At 34.6% G+C, this 26,734-nt stretch overlaps 1 protein-coding gene across 9 annotated transcripts in view; it reads right to left on the reverse strand.

The window, feature by feature from the left end:
* The window catches only part of PPP1R9A (protein phosphatase 1 regulatory subunit 9A), a 321,771-nt gene that overhangs the window by 110,632 nt on the left and 184,405 nt on the right, over positions 1–26,734 (reverse strand). For all 9 annotated transcript variants that reach the window (XM_039236230.1, XM_039236233.1, XM_039236235.1 and 6 more), the window contains exon 5: positions 16,685–16,789. In XM_039236230.1, the coding sequence (XP_039092161.1) occupies positions 16,685–16,789 (105 nt within the window). The remainder of the gene's footprint in view (positions 1–16,684; positions 16,790–26,734) is intronic.

The following is a 26,734-nucleotide window of genomic DNA, read 5'->3' on the forward strand; positions in this document are numbered from 1 at the left end:
GCACATTCACTAAGCCATGAACAAGACAGTATTACTGGCTCTGTGACCTTGAATGTATTAACATTTCTAATCCTAAGTTTCCATATTGTAATAAAATGAATATAATAACTTAAATATTATGTAATACATATAAAAACCTTAGCTAAGGACCTGGTGCCTAGAGAGTATTTAACAAATGTTTTCTGTTGTTTTTACCTGTTACCTGGATAAAGTATTAATAGAATTGAACACCTTTAAAAGTACTATCTGTGCACACTGTCCCAATTACCTCTTATTTGAATCACACTAGATTTGAAAATGGAATAGGTGTTTGAGAGTCAACCACAGTTAAAAGATAAAATCTTTGCACTAAAGTGTGTTCTGAGAAACTTAATTTCAGTTACCTTTGAAATATAAAAGTATATATGATACGCTCACTTTAAATAGAATTTTTTAAGTCTTTAAAAATAGATTAATAAAGTCAGCAACAATCAGTCCCTATAAACATGTGACCAAATCAGCTGATATTTATGCACAATTATGGTTTATATTTTAGATATTTTCTCCAATGAAATGACATGTATAAGTCAAATCATCCTTTAAGATCTTTAAAGAAAATAATATTTTTTTCTTGTTACTTTAAAAAAAATTTTTTAATGTTTATTTAATTTTGAGAGAGAGAGACAGAAGTGAGCAGAGGAAGGGCAGAGAGAAGGAGACACAGAATCTGAAGCAGGCTCCAGGCTCTGAGCTGTCAGCACAGAGCCAGATGAGGGGCTTGAACCTAGACTGAGAGATCATGACCTGAGCTGAAGTCAGTCGCCTAACCGGCTGAGCCACCAAGGTGCCCCTTCTTGTTACTTTCTAAATTTGTTTACTTTGCTTCAACAAAGAATGGTGTGATCTCTTTATTTTTAGCTATAATGGATGAGGTAACAAGCCAAACTATATTGGATATTTAAATTAAAAACTGGGTATTTTCTAAGGTTATAATTGTCAAATAAAGGCTAAAACTAAAATATAAGAATTATATTTATTTATTAGGATTATTTATTATATTTATTAGGATTTATGTGTTCAGCATGGCTCTTTTCTAGTGTTTCAAATAATCATCTTGCTTTGATGTGAATTATTTTAGTAAGAACTGCCCCCTCTCCTCCTCAGGCTGAGATACAAGAGGTAAAGACAGATAAATCAGGTTTCCCTTTTGTTTTCATCTATTATCAGACCAAGCCATGTCCATGCACTGTCCTTTAGAGTTTAGATGATGAAATTATACTGGTTTCATTTGATTAGTTTATTGAATTCTCTGGTGAGCTGTCAAACAAAAACTAAACAACTATAAAATTGCGTTTACAATTTGCTGAATTGAAATCATAAAGATCCTACATGTACAGTGAAAACGATGTGAGAGGTTATGCTGAAAAATGATGAGTTATGAGTGTATTGTTTTTCAGACATGTTATCCTAATTAGAGTGACAGAGTAGTCAAAAATGGCACTTAAAGATGTCAAAACTTAAAAAATTTTAATGTGGAATGAAGCAAGCCTATAAAATGAAAAGTCATAATAGGATATAGTTATTAATTTTTATATAATAAATTCTTTCATTAAGATTTCTAACAAATATTTATAATACACAAAAATAAAAACCTAAAAGATATATTTTAAAAATAAGAAAAATAGATTCATAACATCTATTCTCATTATAATGGAGTCTTGGATCACAAGATCACATGGTACTTTTAAACATTTTTGTAGAGAATGTCTCATTTTTTTCTGCTTGATCACATTTTATGGCCTTACTCTGAACTTGATAGCTTTTAAAACACTTGACTTGATTGCTTTCACTAAGATTTGCTATTAATATCTAGAGGCAAAAGTCTATACAAAAAGGTTTTGACTCTTTTTGTACTTGGATACTCTTTAATTTTTCCTTTCTACATTGGGATTTGGTCTAATATAATAATACTCTTTATTTAACTTTAAAAAATTTAAATTTATTTAACTTTTAAAAACTGTCCTGACAGTTCAGAGCCTGGAGCCTGCTTCAGTTTCTGTGTCCCCTTCTCTCTTTGCTCCTGCCCCACTTACGCTCTCTCTCAAAAATAAATAAACATGGAATAAAAAAAAGCTCTGACTGACATATTTCACTTAGCACAATACCCTCTAGTTCCATCCACATTGTTGCAAATGGCAGGATTTCATTCTTTCTCATTGCCAAGTAGTATGCCATTGTATATGTAAACCATCTCTTCTTTATCCATTCATCAGTTGGTAGCCATTTGGGCTCTTTCCATAACAGGTTATTGTTGAAAACACTGCTATAATCATTGGGGTACATTTGCCCCTATGAATCGGCACTCCTACATATGTTTTCACTCATATGTGGAACTTGAGAAACTTAACAGAACACCATGCGGTAAGAGAAGGGGAAAAATAGTTTCAAACAGAGAGGCAGGCAAACCATGAAAGACTCTTAAATACAGAGAACAAACTGAGGGTTGATGGGGGTGGGATGGAGAGAGGGGGAAATGGGTGATGGGCATTGAGGAGGGCACTTGTTGGGATGAGCACTGGGTGTTGTATGTAAGTAATGAATCACAGGAATCTACCCCCGAAGCCAAGAGCACACTGTATACCATGTAGGTTAGCTAACTTGACTACAAATTATATTTAAAAACAAAAACAAAAACAAAAAAAACCCTAGACTTTAAATATCTAGAGCTGAAATATTTAAACTTAAGTGTAAGCATTACTTCTTTGCAATGAATTTTCTATCTAACCCAAGTACTAATTATAAAAACTTTTTTCTACCGCTATATTTCAATATAGTAGTTGAATTTCAACAGTAGTTGAATTCTTAAAAAAAAATTGCCTAACTCATGCTAACTCAAGGACTATACACTATGCAATAGGTATAAACTTAAATATGTTGTAAAAATGCTTTACCTTCTCAAGAGGTAACATTTCTCTATTTGAGAGTTAGCTTTGATGTTACAGGTTTAAATATTTATGCATACAAAAATTTAAAATATTTTAAGTGTTAATCTGTGTAAATTGGCAGCAGAAAATGTCTCATTAAGCCAAAATCCCCTTTAAAACAATTTTTTGAAATCTCCACTGTTTTTATTATATTTTTTTAATGTTTATATTTGAGAGAGAGAGAGACAGAGAGACAGAGAGACAGAGTGTGAGCAGGAGAGGGCCAAAGAGAGAGAGGGAGACACAGAATCTGAAGCAGACTCCAGGCTCCAAGCTGTCAGCACAGAGCCCAATGTGGGGCTCAAACTCATGAACTGTGATATCATGACCTAAGCCGAAGTTGGATGCTCAACCAACTGAGCCACTCAGGCGCTCTGAAATCTCCACTGTTTCTAATCTTCTTTCCATCACCAGTTGTTGTTGACAATGTATTTATATGTTATAAATACTATATTCTTATATCATATGATTTTTATTATATTATAGATGTACATGTATGATAATATATTTATGTATGATAAATGTTATATTATATACACACATATATATAATTTAAAAGTTATACACTATCCATGGTCCCAAATCCATAGTGGCTGCTCCTCTTGTCTGACTTCAAGGAAGTGATATAAATACAAAATCTACAAGGACTCAGAAATCCCGTGAACATGGTGATGCCCTCACTACCCTCCATTACAAATGATACTCTGTTATGCACAATTATGAAATCAAGACTCTGAGAAAAAGTGAAACTCTCAATTTCCCTTTGTGCTCTAATGGCAACAAAAACCTCTTATTAAAATGATGTGAATGAAGCAAAAACATTTCAAGATTTAATGCATTTCAAGTGAAAATCTCAGATATACCAATTAAGTTAAAATTTTGCTTAATTTTCATATTTAGAAATTTCACATTTAGAAATACCCATTAGACTACTAGGTATTTATCTAAAGGATATAAAATGCTGATTTAAAGGGGCACATGCACCACAATGTTTAAAGCAGCATTATCAACAATAGCCAAACTATGGAAAGAGCCTAAATGTCCATGGACTGACAAAAGAAAGAAGATGAGGTATATATACACAATGGAATACTACTCAGTCATCAAAAGAATGAAATCTTGCCATTTGCAACAATGTGAACAGAACTAGAGTGTGATATGCTAAGTGAAATAAGTCAATCAGAGAAAGACAAATACCATATGATTTTTACTCATATGTGGAATTTAAGAAACAAAACAGACAAACACAGGGGAAGGGAAAGAAAAATAAAATAAGATAAAAATAGAGAGGGAGGCAAACTATAAGAGACTCTTACATATAAGGAATCAACTGAGGGTTTTTTGATGGAGGGAGGGGAGAGAGGTAGGGGGATGGGCTAAATGGATGAAGGGCATTAAGGTGGGAACTTTTTGGGATGAGCACTGGGTGTTATATGTAAGTGACAAGTCACTAAATTCTACTCCTGAAACCAATACTACAGTATATGTTAACTAACACATATAAAAATAAATATAAAAATAACATATGTAAAAATAAGTAAATAAATAATTACATACATACATACAAACTAAGATAGATAACTCAGGGAATATTGGTCCTAGAATAGGATGTAAATGTTATAGGAAATTATATAGCAAAAAAAGGAAAGGCAGAAAGAATAGGAAGTAGCTAGGAATATAAGTGCACTAAATTTGCTTACTTTTTATTTTTTTATTACTTTTAAAATTGTTTAATGTTCATTTATTTTTGAGAGACAGATACAGAGCATGAGTGGGGAAGAAGCAAAGAGAGGGAGATGTAGAATCCAAAGCAGGCTCCAGGCTCTGAATTATCAACACAGAGCACGATGTAGGGCTCGAACCCATGAATTGTGAGATCATGACCTGAGCCGAAGTCTGACGCTTAATTGACTGAGCCACCCAGGCTCCCCTGCTTACCTTTTAAAGCAGAAAGATAATGATTATTTTATCTAAATAATAAATCTGAAAATAGGAGTTGAGTGATAAAAGAATTTAGTTTTTAGCTTCATCTAACAGGACAAAATTGCAAAGCAATATGGATATTATAATCCCACACATGATCCCAGGATTATAGGATCATGGGATCAAGTCCTGCTTCAGGCTCTGTGCTGAGCATGGAGCCTGCTAAAGAGCTCTCTTTCTCAGGGATGCCTCAGAGGCTCAGTCAGTAAAGATCCGACTTGGGCTCAGGTCATGATCTCATGGCTCACGAGTTCAAGCCCCACTTCGGGCTCTCTGCTGACAGCTCAAAGCCTGGAGCCTGCTTTGGATTCTGTGCTTCCCTCTGTCTCTGGCCCTCCCCTGCTCATGTTCTCTCTGTCTCTCTCTCTCCCAGAAATAAAAAAAAAAACTACAAAAAATTATTTCCTTCTGTCCCTCTCCCTGCTCAATCTCTCTCTCTCTCTCTCTCTCTCTCTCTCCCCCTCCCTCACTCCCTCCTCTCTCTCTCTCTCTCTCAAGTAATAAAATAAAAAAGGAATTACATGTCCAGGTATGAATCCAAAATAAAGAAGTGCTTATTTATTTAAAAGACTCATCATTCATTTATATATTTCTTTGAATTTTATAACCTCTTCCAAAATGGACAGGGTAGTATTTAAGACTTTCAGATTAATTTATTTTATGTGTAACTACAATTCCTCCAAAATCCTCACCTCCAAAAGTGTCATATGGTTAAGTGTCAAAAAGTCATTAAAAACATATGCAAGGGGCACCTGGGTGGACCAGTTGGTTAAGCGTCAAACTTCGGCTCAGGTCATGATCTCATGGTTCGTGGGTTCATGCCCACGTCAGGCTCTGTGCTGACAGCTCAGAGCCTGGAGCCTGCTTCAGATTCTGTGTGTGTGTGTCTCTCTCTCTCTGCCCCTCCCCTGCTTGTGCTGTCTCTCTCCCTCTCAAACATAAAATAAACATTAAAAAACAAATAAACAAAAAAAAAAAATCCAAAAAACATATGCTAGGGATAAAGCATGATGAGTGCATAGTTATTGACCATATAGCAGTACCTGGAAGAAAGCACTTAAAGCATTTAAAATTTAACATAAACGGCCCTGAAAAGCAATTTATTAGAAATTTCTCATACTGAAGCACAATCTCTCTCCTATAACATCATTTTCCTATAACTGCTGTCATGCAGTACCTAGGATGGCTGTCTGGAGTAAAAAGAATACCTAAGTCTTTTTCCAGAGTTTACTCTTTCAAATGCTTTCCAATTGTTACTATGTCTTCTTAAAAGTTTCTGTTTTAGTTAAAAGTTGGCAGAATCTTTAATTTTTATATATGGAAGGAAACAATGTTTAGACCTCTCACTATCCTGGTCAGTCTTTACTAAATATATCTCAAATTTTTCAGGATTCTTCTTAAGACAGGGTATACAACATTAAACAAATACATTTTATTGTGGTATAACATTAATCAGTCTGTCCGTCCATCTGTCGAACCAGTTATTGATCACTACAACACAGGCAGCCTCCACGATGGACCCAAGTAATCTCTGGCTCCTGATGTTTGTGTCTTGTGTAATTCTCTCCCCTTGAGTAGAAGAGGGACTTGTTAACTCACTTTTATCAAGCAAAATACAAAACTAATGGACTGTCACTTTGGATATTAAGTTATAAAAAGATGACAGATTCCACCTTGGGTACTGTACTGGATCACTTCCTCTGCGAAATTCAGTCTCCATGCTGTGAGGCATCCCTGTAGAGAGGCTCTCAGGAAAAAGCTGGGAAGTAGATTCCAGAAACTATGAAATAAAATGTCTGTTGTTTCAAGTCTCAAAATTTTGAGGCAATACGTTTTACAACAATAGGTACACTAAGTCATTTATATAATGGTACACAAGACTGGAAAGGTCCCACCTAAAGCTGTAGACCCAAAAAAAGAGTTCTTCAAATTCTGCTGCAAATCTATTTCTGAATAAGGAAAAGCATCCAGACATGAATGTAATACAGATTTTTTTTTCTGGTAAGAAATTAATAATGAAAAGTTTTTTTTTAATAAAACTATACAGCACAGTAACACATACATATTGCTGAGGAAATTCAGTTTGACTGCATCTGCCTTTCCTAAGGAGGACACTGTCCTTCTTTCCAAATCACCATCACCATCAATATAATTAGTTAGCATGGTGTTTTTTAACTTAACCAGAGCTGTTAGCATACATTTAAAAAATCAGTTTTATTGAGGTCAAATTTATATATAATAAAATTCACCAAGTTTATATTGTATAATGAGTTTTCACAAATATATATACACAACTGTATCACAAATACAATAACCACAATATAGCACATTTTCATTGCCTCTAAAATATTCCCTCTTAAATGCTTGCAGTTTTCAGTACAAAAGTTTTTCTGTCTGCCTTCTTTTGGTCAATATAATAGTTCTGCCAGCCAAATATTATGTTGAATATATTGGTAATTTGCTTCTTTGTATTGCTAAGAAACGTTTCATTACATGGGATACAATACAATTTGTGTATATCCTTTATCAGTTAAAGGACATTTCAGTTGTTTCTAGCTCTGATGAACAAAGCTCCTATGAACATGTAAGTATGAGTTGTTGGGTAGATATAGGTTTTTATTGCTCTTGAATACATAGCTAAGAATAGAATTGCTGGCTGGTATGGTAAGTACATGCTTAGCTTTATAAGAACCTGCCAAACTGTTCTGCAAAGTGGCTGTGCTATTTTGTACTCCTGCTGGCAATGAATGAATGTTAAATCTGCTCCACATCCTTGTCAATGCATAGTATTATCAGTCTTTTAAACTTCAGCCATACTAGTGGGTGTGTAGTAGCACCTCATCGTGGATTTCATTTGCATTTCCCCAATGATTAATGATGTTGAGCAGTATTTCATGTACTTAACTGTAGATCTTTCTCGGTAAAGTGTCTCTTTAATTGATTTGCACATTTTTAAAAGGGTTATATATCTTCTTATTGAATTGTAAGAGTTCTTCATATCTTCTAAATAAGAGTCCTTTATCAGATAATTGTTTTTGCCAATATTGTCTTTAGCTTGCATTTTCATTTTCTTAATGGTACTTTTGAACAAATCTTTCAAACTTTGATGTAGTTTAATTTATCATGTCTTTCTTTTATATTTCTTGCTTTTGTGTCTTAAAAGATCTTTAACCCAAGGCATAAAAATTTTGCCTGCTGTTTAGAAATTTTATAGTTTTAGCTATTGTACTTAGATCTATGATCTTGAATTAATTTTTGTATATACTGTGGGGCAAAGGTCAAGAGCTTTTGTTTTTGATAAATGTGGTTACTCAATTGTCCCAGCACCATTTGTTGAAGAGAATATTAATTTCCCTCATTGAATTACTTTGCTGCATTGGTCAAAAATCAATTGTTCGTATCCATGCATGTGAATATTGGAACTCTCTTTTCTGTTCCATTAATCTGTATTTCTATCCTTAAGCCTACACAAGACTGCTGTGACTAGTGTAGCTTTGAGGCAGTGAAAGTTCTCCAACTTTGTTAAAAATATTAATTTCTACAAAAGTCTTATGGAGATTTTTCACTGAGATTTTGCTTAGTATGCAGGTTTGGAAAACACTGGAATTTTAACAACCCTGAGTATTCTGATCCATGAACATGGTCTATTGCTTCATTCATTTAGGTTGTCTTTATTTTCTCTCAGATAGATTTTGCTGAAGTCATCAACATATCATGTAGATATTAAATATTTCATGTTTTTGATGCTATCATAGAAGTTATTTTTTTTTTTTAAGTTTATTTATTTTGAGAGGGACAGAGACAGTGTGAGTTGGGGAGGAGCAGAGAGAGAAGGAGAGAGAGAAAATCCCAAGCAGGCTTTGTGCTGTCAGTGCAGGGCCTCACATGGGGCTCTAACTCACAAAATCATGAGACAATGACCTGAGCTGAAACCAAGAGCTGGAAGTTTAACTTTAATCTGCATTTTCAATTTATTGTTGTTGCTGGTATACAGAACTGATTTGTGTACATCAACCTATCTCTGTAATCTTGTTTGACTCACTTGTTAGTAGTATCCTTCATAGATTCCTTGGGACTTTCTACAGAGATGACCATGTTGTCTGTGAATAAAGGGTTTTACTTCTTCTCTTTCAATCAAATATGCTTTTTATTTCTTATTGTTGCCTCACTGACCTAGCTATGACCCATAGCACAATACTGAATAGAAGTGGTAAAAGTGGACACCCTTACATTGTTCTTCTACTAAAGAAAAACCATTTGGTTTCCCATGATTAAATATAATACTATAGGTTTCACTTAAATGCCATTTATTACAATGAAGAAATTCCCTTATATTTCAAGTTTCCTGAGAGTTTTCTGTGGTCTACATCTAATGAAATGAGCATATGATTATTCTCCATTTTTATATCAGTATGGAAAATAATAAGTTGAATTTCAAACATTAAATCAAACATGTATTCCAAAAAAAAAAATCTCTTAGCCATAATGTATTATCCTTTTTATACATTCCAAACTTTAATCTGTTAAAGTTCTATTAAGAACTTTTGTATCTACACTCCTGAAAAATATTGGCATGTAATGATTTTTATTTTAAACGTCTTTTTCTGACTTTAATCTAATGGTAATGCTGACCTCATAGAGTTGAGATGTGTCCCCTCTTCTATATTCTGGAAGAATCTGTATATAATTTGTGTTATTTCTCCCTCTAATGTTTGATAAGATTCACTAATGAAACAAACTGGAACTAGAATTTTGTTTGCTGGAAAGCTTTAACTCTGGATTCATCTTCATGTGTACAAGCACACCCATGCACGCATTATTTTTTCTTGGGTGAGCTTTGCTACTTTGTGATAGTATTGTCTTCAAGAAATTTAACCATTTATTTTAAGTTGTAATTTTCAGCATAAAGTTCCTCTTAATATTGGCTAATCTTTATAATCTCTGCTAGGTCTGTAATGATGCCCTCTCTTTTGTTCTAACTTGTATCTTCTCTAACATAAATTATCCCAAAACTTAGAGACAGCTTATCTTTCATAGTTTCTCTGAGTCAGTAATTCAGGAGACACTTGACTCAGTAGTTCTGCTTGGAGCTTCTCACTAAGTTCAATCAAATGTTGACTAGGGCTGCAGTCACTTGAAGGCTTTACTGAGGCTGGGGGATCTCCTTCCAAGGTGGCCACCTCACAGAGCTGGCAACTTGATGCTGGTTTAGGTGTTAGCAGGCCTCAGTTCTTCCTTGTGTGAACTTCTCCAGAAGGCTGTCTGATATGGTAGCAGGATTTCTCTAGAGCTGCTGATCCAGAAAACCAAGGTAGAAGCCACATGCCTTTTATGGCATACCCTCAGAAGCCAGACATCACTTCATACTCTACTCATCAAGGCTAGTCAGAAGATAATGTGGTGCAGGACCAAATAAGAAAGGCAATACTAGGAAAAGAGGATCATCAGAGGATCATTTGATGAATGCTATGTGGAAAACATGCTAATGTGATAGAAAGTGACTTGGGCAACATAAATAGTAAAATACAAGAAGAATACACTTACTGAAAAAGTGATTTTTGAACTGAGACCTAGTAAGATGGAATCAGCCAAGTAAAGATCATATTATTTTTCTTGGAGGAGACAGAGAATGGTTCAAAATTTGAACAGATTACATTTTATGTGCCACCTGAAATTTAATTAAACTTGAAAGCCACATGAAGATCTCAAGTAGGAAGGTGAATAATTCTCAAGGCTGGGTAAGAGAGGACAAACTTTAAGTAGAAAAAGGAAACAGAGAATGGGCCAGAACAGCTAAAAAAGGCCATGGCTTACAAATAAATTGGTAATTATGGAAGAGAAAACTGAGAAAACTTTTAGAGTATATTAACAAAAATGTAAACAGATGGAGAGGAGAGAAAGAAGATGCTAGATGATACGGCCAAGGTATCTAATCCCATTTAATACTGGTCTGAGAAGAGAAGACCAAGGCGATGAAAAATATAGAAAGAAAATAATAAAATAATAATAGAAAATTACTCAAATCCAAGTGTTCAGATTGAGTTCCAAGCGGAATTACACAAAACAAACAAACAAACACAGATCTAGTTATAGCCTGATAAAAATTTCAAAAATCAAATTAAGAGGGGGGGAAAACCCAAAACAGAAAACCATAAAGGACCACAAGTCAGATTAATATCAAATTTCTCTTTACCAATTGTAGACATTAAAAGACAAAGGAAAATGTCTTCATAATATCGAAGGAAAAGATTTTTGAACCGCAAATACTATACCTACCATATTTGAGGGCAAAGTAATCCATTTTCAGAGAGTCAAGCATGCTGGCAGCTATGTATGACCCAGAGGAAAACAAGAAGGCTAGAAATAAATTAAGTCAGGTTCCATTAAGACCTTTATGTGTTGGAAAGCCTCCCTTACAGTGACACAGATTGAATGACATAAAATTACATTTCATTTTCTATCAAGTCATTCGTACTACTTGATTCTAAACTGAAAAATATTTTCATAAACATAACATTATAAATACGGTGTATTTTTAATTTTTTGAACGAACTCATAGAAAAACAACCCACGCCAATTGTAGCTATGCATTAGAAAGCAAATGTTATAAACTCTTGCAAAAGTTTTTAACTGAAAAAAAAAAAAAAAAAAACCCTGATAGGTGAAAGTTTTATACCAAGCAATTATTACATTTTCATCTAAAACTGAAATATTAAGAAATGAAGAAACTATTTATATTGGTACTTCCAAAGAATTAAAGAGAAACTGGTAACAATGGTCTCTGCAGACCGTAAGGCCCTGTGCCTTTCTTTGTTAGAAACGGCTATAAAATTGACTCTCAGTTTTCCAGCAATCTACATGAACATCTAAGAAGGGATCAGAGTTTCAGAAGAAAATAATAATCACTAATGTTTTGCTGAATCTCAAGTTTTTGTAGGCATTCATTACATGTATTAACTCATTGAATATGCATCACCAATATGGGGTTGGTAGTATCATGATACCCATTTTATAGCTGAAGAAACTACAGCACAGGGAGATTTAAACACTTTCATAAACTCATATCTAAGTAGTTAAGCCAGAATCTGAATCCATGAAGTTTGCCTTCATGTGAAAAAAGGCAGTTATTAGAGAAAGACAATCATTCTAAGTACATAGAGAAATATCATTGAATACATTCAATAATACTTAGAGTTTGTAACAGAATTAGCTGCATGGTTTTACCTATCCTCTAGCTTTCAATAATAATTCCAATAATTCAAATACATTTTTCTTCTTGTCCACAGGGATGTAACATAAAGAGATTGAGTCAAGTGTTCACATTTGGGACATCTGTGGCAAAACAACATTCATATCCAAAATAACAACACACACACTCATGTACAACATGCATCTACATACATACATGTCAAAAATATCAAAATATCAAAACTATCCAAATATCCAAATATATATATGTATATATATCCCCAAATATAAAAAGTATCCAAAAATAAATGGAAGGTAGTTTGTATAACTTTGAATTAGTCTCCTAATATCTATAGATTCCTACTTTTTTTCCATGAGTATACAACCAGTATTTTATGTCTTTCAAACTCATTATTATTTTTTCTAATGACTTTATAATATCAAATTTAGAAGTATTTTTCCTATAACTTTACATGGACCAACAGACATAAGGCTCTTTTAAGGATCTCCAAGAAAAGCATCATTTAGTAAGTTCAGATATAAAAATGAATTGCAAATAAGTGGATAAACTTGCTGATTCAAATGATCTGAATATCTACTATTTAAATTATTTTTCACATAATGCAGGATCTGATAATAAGAATAGAACTTTATTCTAACTTTTTAACTATTCTACATTTGGCAAGTTACATTCTATCAACCACCAAAAAGATGATAGGTTTTTAAATAACTTACAACATTTTCTTTTTAAGTTTTCAACAGGTAAAATTGAAATATATAATAAATATGCTCAAATTTAAAAAAATTTAAAAGAAGAAACATAAAATAGAAACATACTAAATAGTAGGACTCTAAAGTCAAAAGGAGAGCAGTAAATGTGTTATGTAATATGTATTATACAGCATGAGACCACCTGAATTGATGAAGTACTGATCTTCAGAACCGCTTAGAGCATGGTACGAACCTTGGTCAGAGCTGGGAAATGTACTATCCAGGGACAAATTATGCTTTGCAAATATGGGTCCATGAATAGTTTCAAGGCAAGACAGACTAGCTTGTCAAAACTGTTTGGTAATAATAATCGGATTTATAACATCTACCTGGATTTGGTAGAATCTAGGGGTTGTCGATGATCAGTGAGAAATCACTAGCATACGTAGACTTTGCACTTCTTAATACCAAGATGATTCATGCACATGTCTGTGGTGGTTTAGAATCTAGAGACCAGCAAGTCCTGTGAGGCCCAGTAGAAGGATGAGTCTGAGTCCTCCATGCCCACCTAGTTAACATCCATCTTTCTCCTGCTATTCCTGCATTACATCCCTTCTGAGTATAAACTATTTGAATCCTGTGGGTCCCCCTTTCCTAATCAATTACATACTTACATGATATCAACACAATACTTACAGTGAGTGTTTGGTTTTAGGTGATATCAGTAAAATGAAGGAAATAATAATCATTTACTGGAACCACTTGTTAACCATGGCCTAATATATGCTTTAACTTGCTTTAACTCATATAAATGATGTAGAGTTGAAAAACATCTATTATCCTTAAAAGTTTGCAATGTTATAACTCTCAAGGCTAATATACGTTTTTCAACTCTACTTGTAAATTTCTCTAGAGAGTTGATAATGTCATATTAATGGGGTCTTTGTTAGTAGTATTAGTTCATAAACTCAGGTATTGTAATTTTTACTTTAATAGAATAAAGTAGACTGAGGTCAGATAGAAAATGATTCTCTCTCTAAGTGTGGATGAAGTCACAGAACTTCACTGCGTGGTTCTGAGTCATATCCAAATGCTGACACCAATTTCATACACATCTCAAGGAAATAAGTAAAAATCTTGACCTCCAATACTTAAGAAATAATCAGCATTCAAATCTCAGTTTTGTTTTCTCATCACCTCTGGCTTCCCATCTTTCTTCTACTTGGATCTTAGGACCCACGGCTTTCACATATTCCTCCCAGATCTGTGTCTAGTAGTTAGGAAAAACTCAAGCTAAATTGACTAATTTTGTAGATACCTTTTATTGAAGATAAATTTTAGTAACCACTAAATAAGATAGCAACATCATCAATTCTTAAGAAATACAAAACCATACATATTTGAAATTCTCAGTTTTAAAAAGCTCATGAAAATACAGATCTAGTTTTTGGACCCTATTTTTGTATTAATACTTGATGAATAATTACCATCTAAAACATATTCAGAAAATTCAAATATTATCTTTAATAAATTCAAACTGAGAAAAGACTTTTTCTTTATATTCAATTAACTAAGGCTCTGAGTTAAATAATTTGGGGAAACAAAGAGAGCCAAAGGTCCCATTTCAGTATCAAGATTTGTGCAAAGTGAATGAGGAAATAAAATGTGTGCCTTCAAAATATGAAAGTAGAATGTGCTGTCACCTCAAAGTCAAAAAAGGAGTATGAATGATGAGTGTTGCCAGAAAGAGATCACTAGGCAAAACAGAGATCAAGGAGGACTTCTTGAGGGCAAAGGAGCTGAAATATGTTCTTCATGTAAGTAGGTTCTAAACAGAAGACAGCGTTTTAAACAGAAAAAAATGGCAGAGAGAAAGTTACTATAATAAAACAATAACTCACAAGGCACATTTCAAGGAATATGACGACACCAGCCCGACTGTACCAAAGCATGAATAGAGAGAGAGGTACGTGGCAAGACTGGGTAAGGAAAGATTTTAATATCTAGATAAAGAGCTTAGATATTCTGTACAGATTGGACGGCCATTGAAGGTTTCTGAAGAAGGGAGGCACATAATGGATGCAGAATTATTATTTCAACCCACAGGTGTTACATCTTCCAGTGCCAGAGTTAAACAGAATGAGTCGATTCCTTTTTCCATGTTAGATAGACCTTCCTAGATTTGAAAACTGCTATTATTTTCTTCCACGAAGAGGAAGGATGAGAGGGACAGATTGAAGAAGGGAAGACTGCAATCACGGGAGAGTTAAGAAGTCATCTGCAATTTGGACAAGGCTTGAAGGACAGGGATGGCTAGGATTTCATATGACTATGAGCTTCTTTGCAACTGAAAAATGTTCTTATAAAAAAAAAAGGAAAAAAGGAAAATAGTCTTCTAAGTTTAATGTATATCTCACTCACTTTAAAATTTACTTCAAAGCCTAACTGGGGCAGCTTTCAAACCAAGTTCTATACTGACATAGGAAAGTGCTGTCTCAGGAACAGACAACTATCTGCAGAAAGACAATCACATGTCCTGAGGGAGCGTCAGTTTTTCATCTATGCTCTTTCCAAGTGTTTCGCATCCTTTTCTCAGGACCATGGGTATTCTTGGAGCATCAACACAGCACCCATAAAAGTCACTGATGTGTTTCTTAAACACTTCCTTCAGAATTAAAGGATATTTTCCAAATAAAACAGTCTATATTCTAAAGCTTAAACCCGTGTTTGTGCAACCTAAAGACTGTTGCAATAAAATCCTCATGTTTCCCTCTTTAGAGCAATATTAACTCACTGGTATTTTCAAAATATCTGGCAGTTCTATCTGCTGATAACACTAAAACATTTGGATACTTACCCATACTAAGAAATGTCTCTTATATGTTCCTTCATAGGATTGATGGAAAAGTACTTATAAGAAACACTACATTTAAAAACAAATACCCTATGGGGTCCAACTCTTGGTTTTAGCTCAGGTCATGATCTCACAGTTCATGGGTTCGAGCCCCATGCTGGGCTCTGTGCTAACAGCGCAGAGCCTGCTTGGGATTCTCTCTCCCTCTCTCTCTCTGCCCCTCCTTGGCTCGCTTGCTCACTCTCTTTCTCTCTCAAAATAAATAAACTTTAAAAAATATGTACATATATATATATATATATATATATATATATATATATATACATAAATGCCCTATGTCCAAATAAAATGGATTTCTTACGCTGACCTTAGCTGGCTCAGGACCAGTATCTTATTTGTTTTCCAAGCTACAATTTTCAAAACCTCAGGACTGGATACAAATTTCAAGGTCCAAAAGAATGTACCCTCTGTCCTATTAAATTGGCAAAGTTACAGTTCACCAAAGATTAGTGCTATAAAGTCTATGAAGAATATTTTTAATGCGTTTATTAACCTTACATAATTCAGCCAGTTTTTCTTAAGAACCATGTACCTCTAGATATATGTATAATCATTTCAATTTCAGTTTACTGCATAACTGGTTTTACAAAAAGGATTTAAAGTCTAAATTCATATTTGCTGAGGATGTAAGTAGAAATTCTATCTAGTTACGAACACTAACGTAGCTCAGTAATTAACCATATTGATTCACACTGTATACTTCCTATCTTCACGTCTTTCTAAAGTACCATAATTTTTGGTTTTAAATTATATTTGCATAAACAAATTACAATAAGAGGAAACATTAAAAGCTAAAGGTAAGTTTTAAGTATTTAGAGAAAATTCTCATTGTAATTCTATACATCTATAGGTACAATTCTAGAAGACTGAAATTTAACAAAATATTAAGTAATGAAAGTATACATATCTGAAACCACATATTTACCTGACATTGCCCTTGGTGTTTCTGAGAACCGTTGCAGCAAAATTCTGTGTGACACCCACCAAGCTGATTCCATCCACTTCCACAATCTGGTCATTGACTTGTATTCTTTGGGAAGAGGGGAAAAATCACCCACAATTAACTTTTCTGATAGTATATTACCATTTTCAATACATGAGTTGACAAAATACTTGATATTTAAGATACTCTTATTGATCCCCAATTTTTTTTTTATATACAGGTTCCAAATCTTAGTCAAATACTTAAGGTTTTAAAAAAATGTTTTGAAAAAACCAGAAGCAATACTACATGGATAGATTCAGTTTACTCAATACTCATAATCTTATCACAAAGAATTCATAACTAGTAATGTATAACATACTTACATCATTTTTTTGGTCCTTAATAAATTGCATAAAAACGTAACATATCCAGCTGAAACACACTGTGGGCATCGTCATACCTACTCCGGCCTTCCATCTTTCCTCCTCAAGGAATTGCAGGGAAACCTTCCTATTCAAGTTGTATGCTTGAAATATCTAGTTCTCATAACTGTATATACATGCATGTATTTATATAGATGTATATACATGCATATATTTATTGATGTTTAGGAGGAACATACAGGATTAGTGTTTAACTTAGTGTATAATGCTTTCAAATTTATATACATGTGTTATATATACACCATTTTTTTTATTCCTCAAAGTGAAGTATATCTTTTTTTATTTTCTGAAGTATTTTCAAGTATCTCAATCATGGAGAAGTGCAGAGAAAGTCAGCTAATAAACACCCATGTACCACACACCCAACTTTATCAAATCTCAGCACTGTGCAATACTTGAGTCATTTTTTCCTAAAGAAATGTATTACGGAAAAGCTGAAACCTCTTTACTATGTGCCTCTAATTCTAGTCCATTCATCACTTCTGTAGAGGTAACCATCATACTAATTTGATGCTTAGTCTCCCTATTGATGTTTTGAAGTAGAAATAGCACGTATACATAATATGCACAATATGCTTCACCCAGTGTTATATATGAGATTTATCCGTGGTTATAAAACCACTTTATTAGTTCATTTAACATTTTTCTTAATTTCTTTTGTATTTTGAGAGAGAGAGAGAAAGAGAGAGAGGAGAGAGAGGAAGAGAGAGAATCCCAAGTATACTCCATGAAGTCAGTGCACAAAGCCTGACCCGGGGCTCAAACTCATGAAACTGTGATATCACGACCTGAGCTGAAATCGAGAGTCAGACACTTAACTGACTGAACGAACCAGGCGCCTCTCTACTAGTTCATTTTAACAACCATGTAGTTTTTCCTTTTATGAATATACCGCAATATATTCACCCACTATTTTGCAGATGGACAGTTGTATTGTTTTCCATTTTAGCCATTATGAATACTTGTCACCTTATGCACATGTGTTGGATTTCTCCATGATATATAGCTAGAAATAGAGCTCCTGAATCAAGGAACATACGCTTTTTCAACTTAAATAAACTGACAAATTTTAGTTCAAAATGCTATGCCAATTCATATTCTCAATAACACGTATGAAAGGTTCTGACTTTCCACACTCTCACCAATACTTGGTGTATTTGGAACCTTGTAAATATTGGTGATCTTGGGACGCTTGTGTGGCTCAGTCGGTTGAGCATCTGACCGGCTCAGGTCATGATCTCGCAGTTCGTGAGTTCAAGCCACGCGTCGGGCTCTGTGCTGACAGCTCAGAGCCTGGAGCCTGCTTCGGATTCTGTGTATCTCAGTCCCTCTGCCACTCCCTCACTCTCACTCTGTCTCTGTCTCTCTCTCAAAAATAAATAAACATTAAAAAAAATTTTTTTTACTATCGATGATCATTTAAGTGTAAAATCACATTGTGATTTTAATTCCATTTCCTTGACTACTAGTGTGGTTGAATTTTTTTTTTCTTTTATATCTTTGAGTCATGTGTCCACTTCTGCAAAGTGTTGGATCATGTTTTTTTTTTTTACCTATTTTTGTTGATGTTTTTGGGTTGAGCATCTTGTTCCTTACTGATTTATTGCAAATGTCCTTATACACCCTATGTACTAACACTTTCTCAGTGAAATCTGTTGCAAATACCTTTGGCCCAATCTGCAGCTTGTCCTTTCACGTTTCTTTGAAAAAAATGATGATTTTGAGGAAAACAGTTTTTGAAACTATAATCACATTTGTAATTTCAGCTTTGTATCAGGTATTTCTGTATCTTGTTTCAGGAATCCCCTTCTGCCTCAAAGTTATAAAAACATTCTATACTTTCTTATAAAAGGTTCAACATTTTGCTTTTCTGCATTTAGTTATCTACCCAGGTATTTTTTAAGGTTTTTTAAAATTTATTTTTGAGGGAGAGAGAGAGAAAGAGAGCATGGGAAGGACAGAGGGAGGGAGAGAGAGAGAGTCCTAAGCAGGCTCTGTCTTATCAGTGTGAAGCTTGACCCACAAACTGTGAGATCATGACCTGAGCTAAAATCCAAAGTCAGACACTTACCCAATGGAGCCACCCAGGGCCCCTGGAAATTATTTTTTATTATAATATGTGTTAGCAACCTATTTTTATTTTTTCCAAGTGTTATAAACAACTGGCTTAACAACATTTAGTAAGAGCTCCCTTTTTCTCCATTGACTGTAGTGCTATGTCTGTCAGGGTTTCAAATGTGTATCAGCATGTTTTGGGTTTTCTATTAGTTTCTACTTGTCTGTCTGTCTGTCTCCGCATCCTCCATCACTTCGTAATTAGTTTTGACACTGCATAGGACAATTCTATCTACTTATTCATTGTCCTCAAATTTTTCTGAGCTATTCTTGAGCTTTTTCTCTTCATAATTAGTTTTAGACTTACTTGCCAAGTTCTATAAAAACACTTGTTGAAGCTTTAATAAAATCATACTGATTTTTAGATTACTTAGGGGAAAACTAACATCTTTATCATATTGACTCTTCCCATCAATAAAACTTGTCTACTATAATTACTCTGGGCAAGTGTTGGGTGTATCATATGTTGCTGCCATGTGTTAAGTTATTTAAAGCTTGAAAATAAGAGTAAAAAGGAGAGCAACCTATCTTTTCTATGTGATGTAGGTGCATTATTTAACAGTTCCAACCAATGATAATTTGGGGGGGGAATGTATTTTAATTGATCCATTATTTACATCCTGGATATACTTAAAGTTGCATGTTAATTTGTAGATTTTTGTCCTGAATAAATTCAGATACTTTTCTTCTGTTAAAAAGATAATCCCATAGGCCACGGTTTCTCTGTAGAATGTTAACTAGTTTTATGTCTAACGTAGCAATGTTACTTTACTAATGTTCTAATATTACTTTATTAACTTGCCTTGAACTATGTACTTCTAAAATGTCCTTTGAATCACACTAACCATCTCACTGGTTCTCTCATTAATGAGTGAGTTAAGTAAAGTCTAATACATGTTTATTTTATACATACGAAAGTCATTTCTTAACTCTCTCAATATTAACCTATACTAGCTTTGGAGGTTCCTCCAAGATGCCAGTGTGGGTTGACAAAGCCAATTCAACTGTCACCACAGACATGCACTTCATGGGCTGGGCAAGCCCAGGCACGCACTTGCTTGGTCTCCAGAGTGGTTCTAAAGCACCAATAGTGCGCTATGTTTGTTAGCATGGATTTTTTCTAACTTGGGACTTTTGGATTTTTTTCTGGTTTTGGCCATTTTGGTTCTGGATCTACTTTGCACTAGACAGCAACAAGAATAAATAATTCCCCACTGGTAGCAGTAACGAGTAGGAGTGTAATTTTATAAACAGACCTTTTGAGACAGCTATTGGGATTCTGGGGATCTATTACTCTCGTGTGAGACGATAAAGACTTTGAGTTGCTCTCCTTTAATTTCTTTTTGGACTATTTGTGGGCTTAAACTATTTCATATAAAATTCCATAAAAACTAGAAAGGAATAGCCTTTTGAAATCCTGACTGGTGAGTTTTTATGCTTCCTTGATTCCTTAAACCTGTTTCTGAGGTTGCAGAACTGAAGCTACCAATTCTCTTGTGTTGCTGTAATTGAGAAAAGCTGTAATCTCTCACTGTGTGTGTGTGTGCAATAAGTTCCTAACATAGAAGGGTATTAATAAATTAAATTATAAAGTCTTGGAAGTGAAAGGAATGATAATCTGGTTCATATAGAATAGTAAGCACTTTTATAAATCTTCTATTCTAGCATCTAACGAAAACTTCAAGTGTGCTAGACATTTAAGAAAAAAAAATCCTTCTTAGAGATTCTTCTAGAAGTTCAGAAATATTTTTATAGGGAACCTACTTCGCGTAATAAAGGTGAATCTTTATATAAATAAGACTAATTTAATAATTTTGGTTTAAATACATATCTATGTTTTCTCCATGATCTCGTAAGGGTATGGGTTTGTATTTTCCAAATAAAGAGGCTAGTTAATCTGAAGCTCCTAATATTCATATGGATACACCATGCACCATGTATAGTATCCTTACATAAAGTCTCAAAAACATAAAAAATTATGTTTAACAAAACTGAATCATAATTCTGATAAACTTTTATGTCAATAGTAATTATGTTTTATAAAGTATCAGCTTAAAACAGGGTTTCCGGGCACCTGGGTGGCTCAGTCGGTTAAGTGTCTGACTCCCCTTTTCAGCTCAGGTCATGATCTCATGGTTCATGACCCTGAACCCCACGTGGGGCTCTGTGTTGACAGCATGGAGCCTGCTTAGGATTCTCTCTCTCCCTCTCTCTCTCTCTGGTCCTCTCTCTGTAATAAATACACTTAAAAAAATAAAATGCTATAAACTTACTATCGCTTTGCATCATATTAATGAATGTTTATCTTTGCACTTCAAGAAGGTGCAAAAATAGTGTGTGTGGCTGCAGAAAATGATGGCTGCTAGTCTGGCATTGCTTATGTATGTAAGCAGGCTATTATTATCAAGTTCCTATCTGCCTGCAAAGGTGGTGGACTAGAAGCTGGTTAAGTAAACTGTAAATCAAATGTAGTATGGATAATTGAAGCTATGCAAGCAGCAACGGTGATAGAAAAAATATAATTTTGTAGGTGAAGTAATGGGAGGAATGTCTGTTTGAAAGAAAGGACAGTAGGTTATAGCCCTATAGTATCAGCCTGTTCTAGAATATGAGAAAGCATAATGAAGACCAAACCTTGAGTGTGTATAGCAAGTTGAAGAAGGTTTGAAGAAGTGATTTTTATTTGCTTAGGGTTCTATCATCTGACGCCAGAAAGAAGCTATAGAATAAGCTGAATTTTTCATGAAATGCATTCAGTTTTGAAGGATTTATTCATAATATAATTTAGAAGAAAACAGTATAGTTCTTTTACTATTAGAGTTCCATGGAGTGAATCAATTCCTATTGTCATATCCCTTCGTATATTTGAAAACTGCAATTATATTCCTCCATTAGGGGAAAGAATGAGAAGAGAATGAATATTAAAATCAGGAAGACAGTTAAGAAGTCATTTGCAATTTGTAAAAAGCTTGAAATGATAACAGCACAAAATTATGAATGAGAGCTCTTTTTATGTCACATCCTCACCAGCATTTGATGTTGTTAGTGTTTTGGATTTGGGCCATTCATGTAATGATATCTCATTATTGTTTTAATTTGCAATAACTCAGACTGGGAGAAAACATTGATATATCACATATCTGATATGGGGCTTGTATCTATAGTCAAGTCAATAACAAAAAGACAAACAACCCAATTTAAAACTACGTCAGGAAAAGACAAATATCATATGATCACACTTACATGTAGAATCTAAAAACCAAAACCAACAAACAAACCAAAACCAAAGCTCACATATGCAGAGAACAGATTGGTGGTTGCCAGAAGGTAGGGGTGTGAGGGGTGGGGGTGGATGGCATGGATGAAGGGGTCAAAAGGTACAAACTTCCAGCTACAAAGCAAATAAGTCATGGGGATGTAACCTACAGCATGGGGGCTATAGTTAATAATACTGTATTGTATATTCGAAAGATGTTATGTGAGTATATCTTAAAAGTCTTCTCCACAAGGAAAAAAGAAAAGAATTTGCAACTATGTATAGTGATGGATGTTAACTAGACTTACTATGGTGTTCACTTCACAATGTGTATACAAATCATTATATTATACACCTGAAACTAATATAATGTTATATATCAATTATACCTTAAGAGAAAGAAAAAAAGTGGGCAAAGGATCTGAAGAGGCATTTCTCTAAAGAAGACACCCAAATGGCCAATAAACACATGGAAAAGAGGCTCAACATCAACCGCCATCATGGAAATGCAAATCAAAACCAAAATAAGATACCTCTTCACGCCCCCACTCAGAGATGGTTAGAACCACAATACAGATAACAACAAGAGCTCATGAGGATGTGTGGAAACCCTCATCCGTTATCAGAGGCAATATAACACGGTGCAGCTACTTTGGAAAACCATCCAGCACTTCCTCCACAGGTTAAACCACAGGTAACTCCACAGAGTTACCACATGACCCAGAAATTTCTCTCCTAGGTACATACCCAAGAAAAATGGAAACAGGTCCACAAAAAAATCTATACATGAATGTTCAAAGCAGTCTTATTCATGATGGCCAAAAAGCAGAAGCAGCCCAAATATCCATCAACTGATGTCAGAGTAAACAAAATGTGGTATATCCGTTCAATAGAATATTATTTGGAAATAGAAAGGAATTGAATGTGACACATAATACAGCATGGATGAACCTTGAGAACACTACACTAGTGAAAAAAGGCCAGTCACAAAACTACATGTTGTAGGATTCCATTTATATGGAATGTCCAGAAAAGTCCAATATCTACAGACAGAAAGTAGATCAGTGCCTAAAGTGGGGGTAAGGGACAGAGCTGGAAGAAAAGGAAAGTGATCGTTAATGGATAAAGGGCTTCTTGCTGGAGCGGTCAAAATGTGCTACAATTAGTTGGAAGTAATAGTTACACTAACATCTTGAATATTCTGGAAATGACTGAATTCTATAATTACATAAGTGATGATATGTGAATTACATCTCAATACAAACGGCATAAATTAATCTTAAAGAACAGCTTTATCCAAAGCACTACTAGCCAGCTTCATCATTTCAAAAACAATATATTTCTAAATCACTTAGTGAAGCTATCAAGTTTCTTCAACATTGGGTCTTAAGCTAATTCGGACATTTTTATCCCACAGTATCCTTTCTTGACATTTAAATTTTTATCACTCTGTCCCCCATCTGCCTCTACCCCTTCCCCATTTCACCATGCACAAGACTGGATAACCGTACACATAAAAAACAGGAACAGTGCTCACATTTGGCTGGCTATTGTGCTAAAGGGTGGGTTCATTAAATATTAATTAATAGTATTACAGTGAATTAAAAATTCTAGTGCGCAGCATGTATCTCCCTTTTTCCCGTTAGATCCATGTGGTTGAGTCCGTAACTCTTTTCTCCCATAAAGCAGGACCAGGATCACTTTCTCCTTCTGCTAATCATTCTTCTCAGGACTTTAGAAAATCATGCCCCTATTTAGTTCTCTATAGCTTATTCTCTACCCCCCTTAAGTGGAAAGATGGATGCATCCACAACCATCTTCCCATCTTTCCTTCTCTTCCTTGCACAAAAATGGGAGAACATTGGGTTTGCTTGGAGCTTCTTAATCATCTTAACCATCCTTCAGTATAGCCTTTTTCTACTGCTCCCCTAGGGCTAAGGAAGCACTGTGGTGGTTAACATTACAGTCTTGGAGAAGGAAAAAACAAAAATCGAAAAACAAAAACAATAAAGTCCTTTAGCCAACTCCAGACTCACCTACCTTCAATACTCCGCCAGATTAACTTTACTCATAATGAGGTTGTGAGTCATGGCTTTGTGTTATTTGTTTCATATTTTCTGTTACGTATGGTACTGAACGAGGTATAAAACTGAACGAGGGCTCCCACCTGAGAGAGTTAGAAGAACTGAAATTCAGCCTTTATTCTGGCTGTCAAGCCATGAACCCACAAGGCGGCATACTTTTGTGAAAGGTATGCATTTTTCAAATTTGCACAAAAGTACAACATCAGCTAGTAGTGGTCCTACCATACTGGACAGGATCGTCTAGAGTTCCAGCTCCCAAGCTTCCTGACTGCAACAGAATAAAATGGAGGAACCTGGAAAATGACAGATTTCTGGAGTTGCACCTCCTCCAAAATTCTTGTTCAGAAGCCATTTAGTAAAGCACAGGGTAGACATTTGAGCTGTTTCCTGATTTTGTCTATTGTGACTAAAGTTGCCATTCACACACATTTTTACGTAAATATATGCTTTCATTTCTCTTGGAAAATACCAAAGAGTTTGCTGACTTGAAAGGTTAGGTATCTGCTTAACATTAAAAAAAACTGCCAAACTATTGCCCTAAGTGGCAGTACAATTTTACATTCCCACCAGTCATGTATGAGTGTTCCATTTCTCAACATCCTTGCCAACATTTTACACTGTCAGTGTTTTTTAGCCATTCTAGAGGTGTGCAGTGGCATCTCAATGCAGTTTTAATTTGCACTGATCAGTGACTAACGATTTTGTACATATTTTCATATGCTATCGGCCATTCATATATCCTTCTCTGTGACATGGCTATCAAAAAATCTTTTGTCCATATTTTAAAAATTGAGTTGTTGTTACTGAGTTGTAAATGCTCTTCACATTCTGGATACAAGTCCTTGTATACATGTTTTGCAAATATATTCTCCTTGTCTATGCTTTCTCTTTTCATTGCAAAATTGTGCCTCTCAAAGTACCAAACTTGTGACTTCAATGAAATTCAATGTGTCAGTTGTTTCTTTGATGGACCATGCTTTGTGACCTGTTTAATGTGACCACACAAAGATTTTCACCTATGCATTCTTTTCAGTTTCATTGTTTAAAACTCTTAGGTCTAGACCTATGATTAACTTTAATTAATTAATCAACTTAATTAATGATGGTATGGTAACATTTGTGGCTGAGTGTTTTTCCTCCATATGGATATCTAATTCTTGTACTGCTATTTGATGAAAAATATTGTACATTTTAGCATCGAGTTATCATGGCACTTATGTTGAAAGTCAACTGACCCTATATGTCTCAATCCTTTTTTCTAATTTTTTAAAATTTTATTTAACTTGGGAAAGAGAGAGAAAGAGAAAGAGACAGAGACATAACAGGAAAGCGACAGAGATAGAGGAAGAGAGAGAATCCCAAGCAGGCTCTGCACAGTCAGCACAAAGCCCGATGTAGGGCTCAAACTCATGAACCGTGAGGTTGTGACCTGAGCTGAAATCAAGAGTCAGATGCTCAATGAACTGAGCCACCTAGGTGCCCCTAGATGTTTCCATCTATTCCTTACTTTCTATTCTATTCCATATATTACTATTTTAATGTATTTATTAAATATTAAGTATTTCTACTTTATACCAATATTACATGGTCTTGGATACTGAGGCTGTATAATCAATCTTACAAAATCAGGTAGGGTCAGTCTCTCACTTTATTCTTTTTCAGAACTTTTATTCTAGGTCCCTTGCCTTTCCTATGCATTTTGGAAACAGCTAATCCATTTCTTAAAAAAACAAAACAAAACAAAACTCCTGCTGGGATTTTAATTGAGATTTCTTTGAATCTACAGATAAATATGAGAACTTGTGACATATTTACTTAACAATACTTGTGAATACTGTTATACAAAGTGCTACATCTCCATTTATTTACCTAACCTTAGTATCATATTACCAACAACTAGTATCAACTCAACTACATTTTCATGTTTATCCAACAGCATCCTTACGTAAACAATAACTGTAAGACAAGCCGTACCCTGAGAAGACGGTACACATTCCTGCCGTTGTATCTTTTACACATTTGCCATATATCCCTTCTCTGCCCTCTCAAAAACTTTCTTCTAAAGGCCCAGCTCAAATATTAACTTCTCTTTGAGCATTAATCTGCTTACTCGAGCCTAGTGGTCTTTTCTATCCTTTGAACCTTTCCTACA

Source organism: Hyaena hyaena, unplaced genomic scaffold (assembly GCF_003009895.1).
Source record: "Hyaena hyaena isolate Hyena2069 unplaced genomic scaffold, ASM300989v1 scaffold_109, whole genome shotgun sequence".
Taxonomy (NCBI): domain Eukaryota; kingdom Metazoa; phylum Chordata; class Mammalia; order Carnivora; family Hyaenidae; genus Hyaena; species Hyaena hyaena.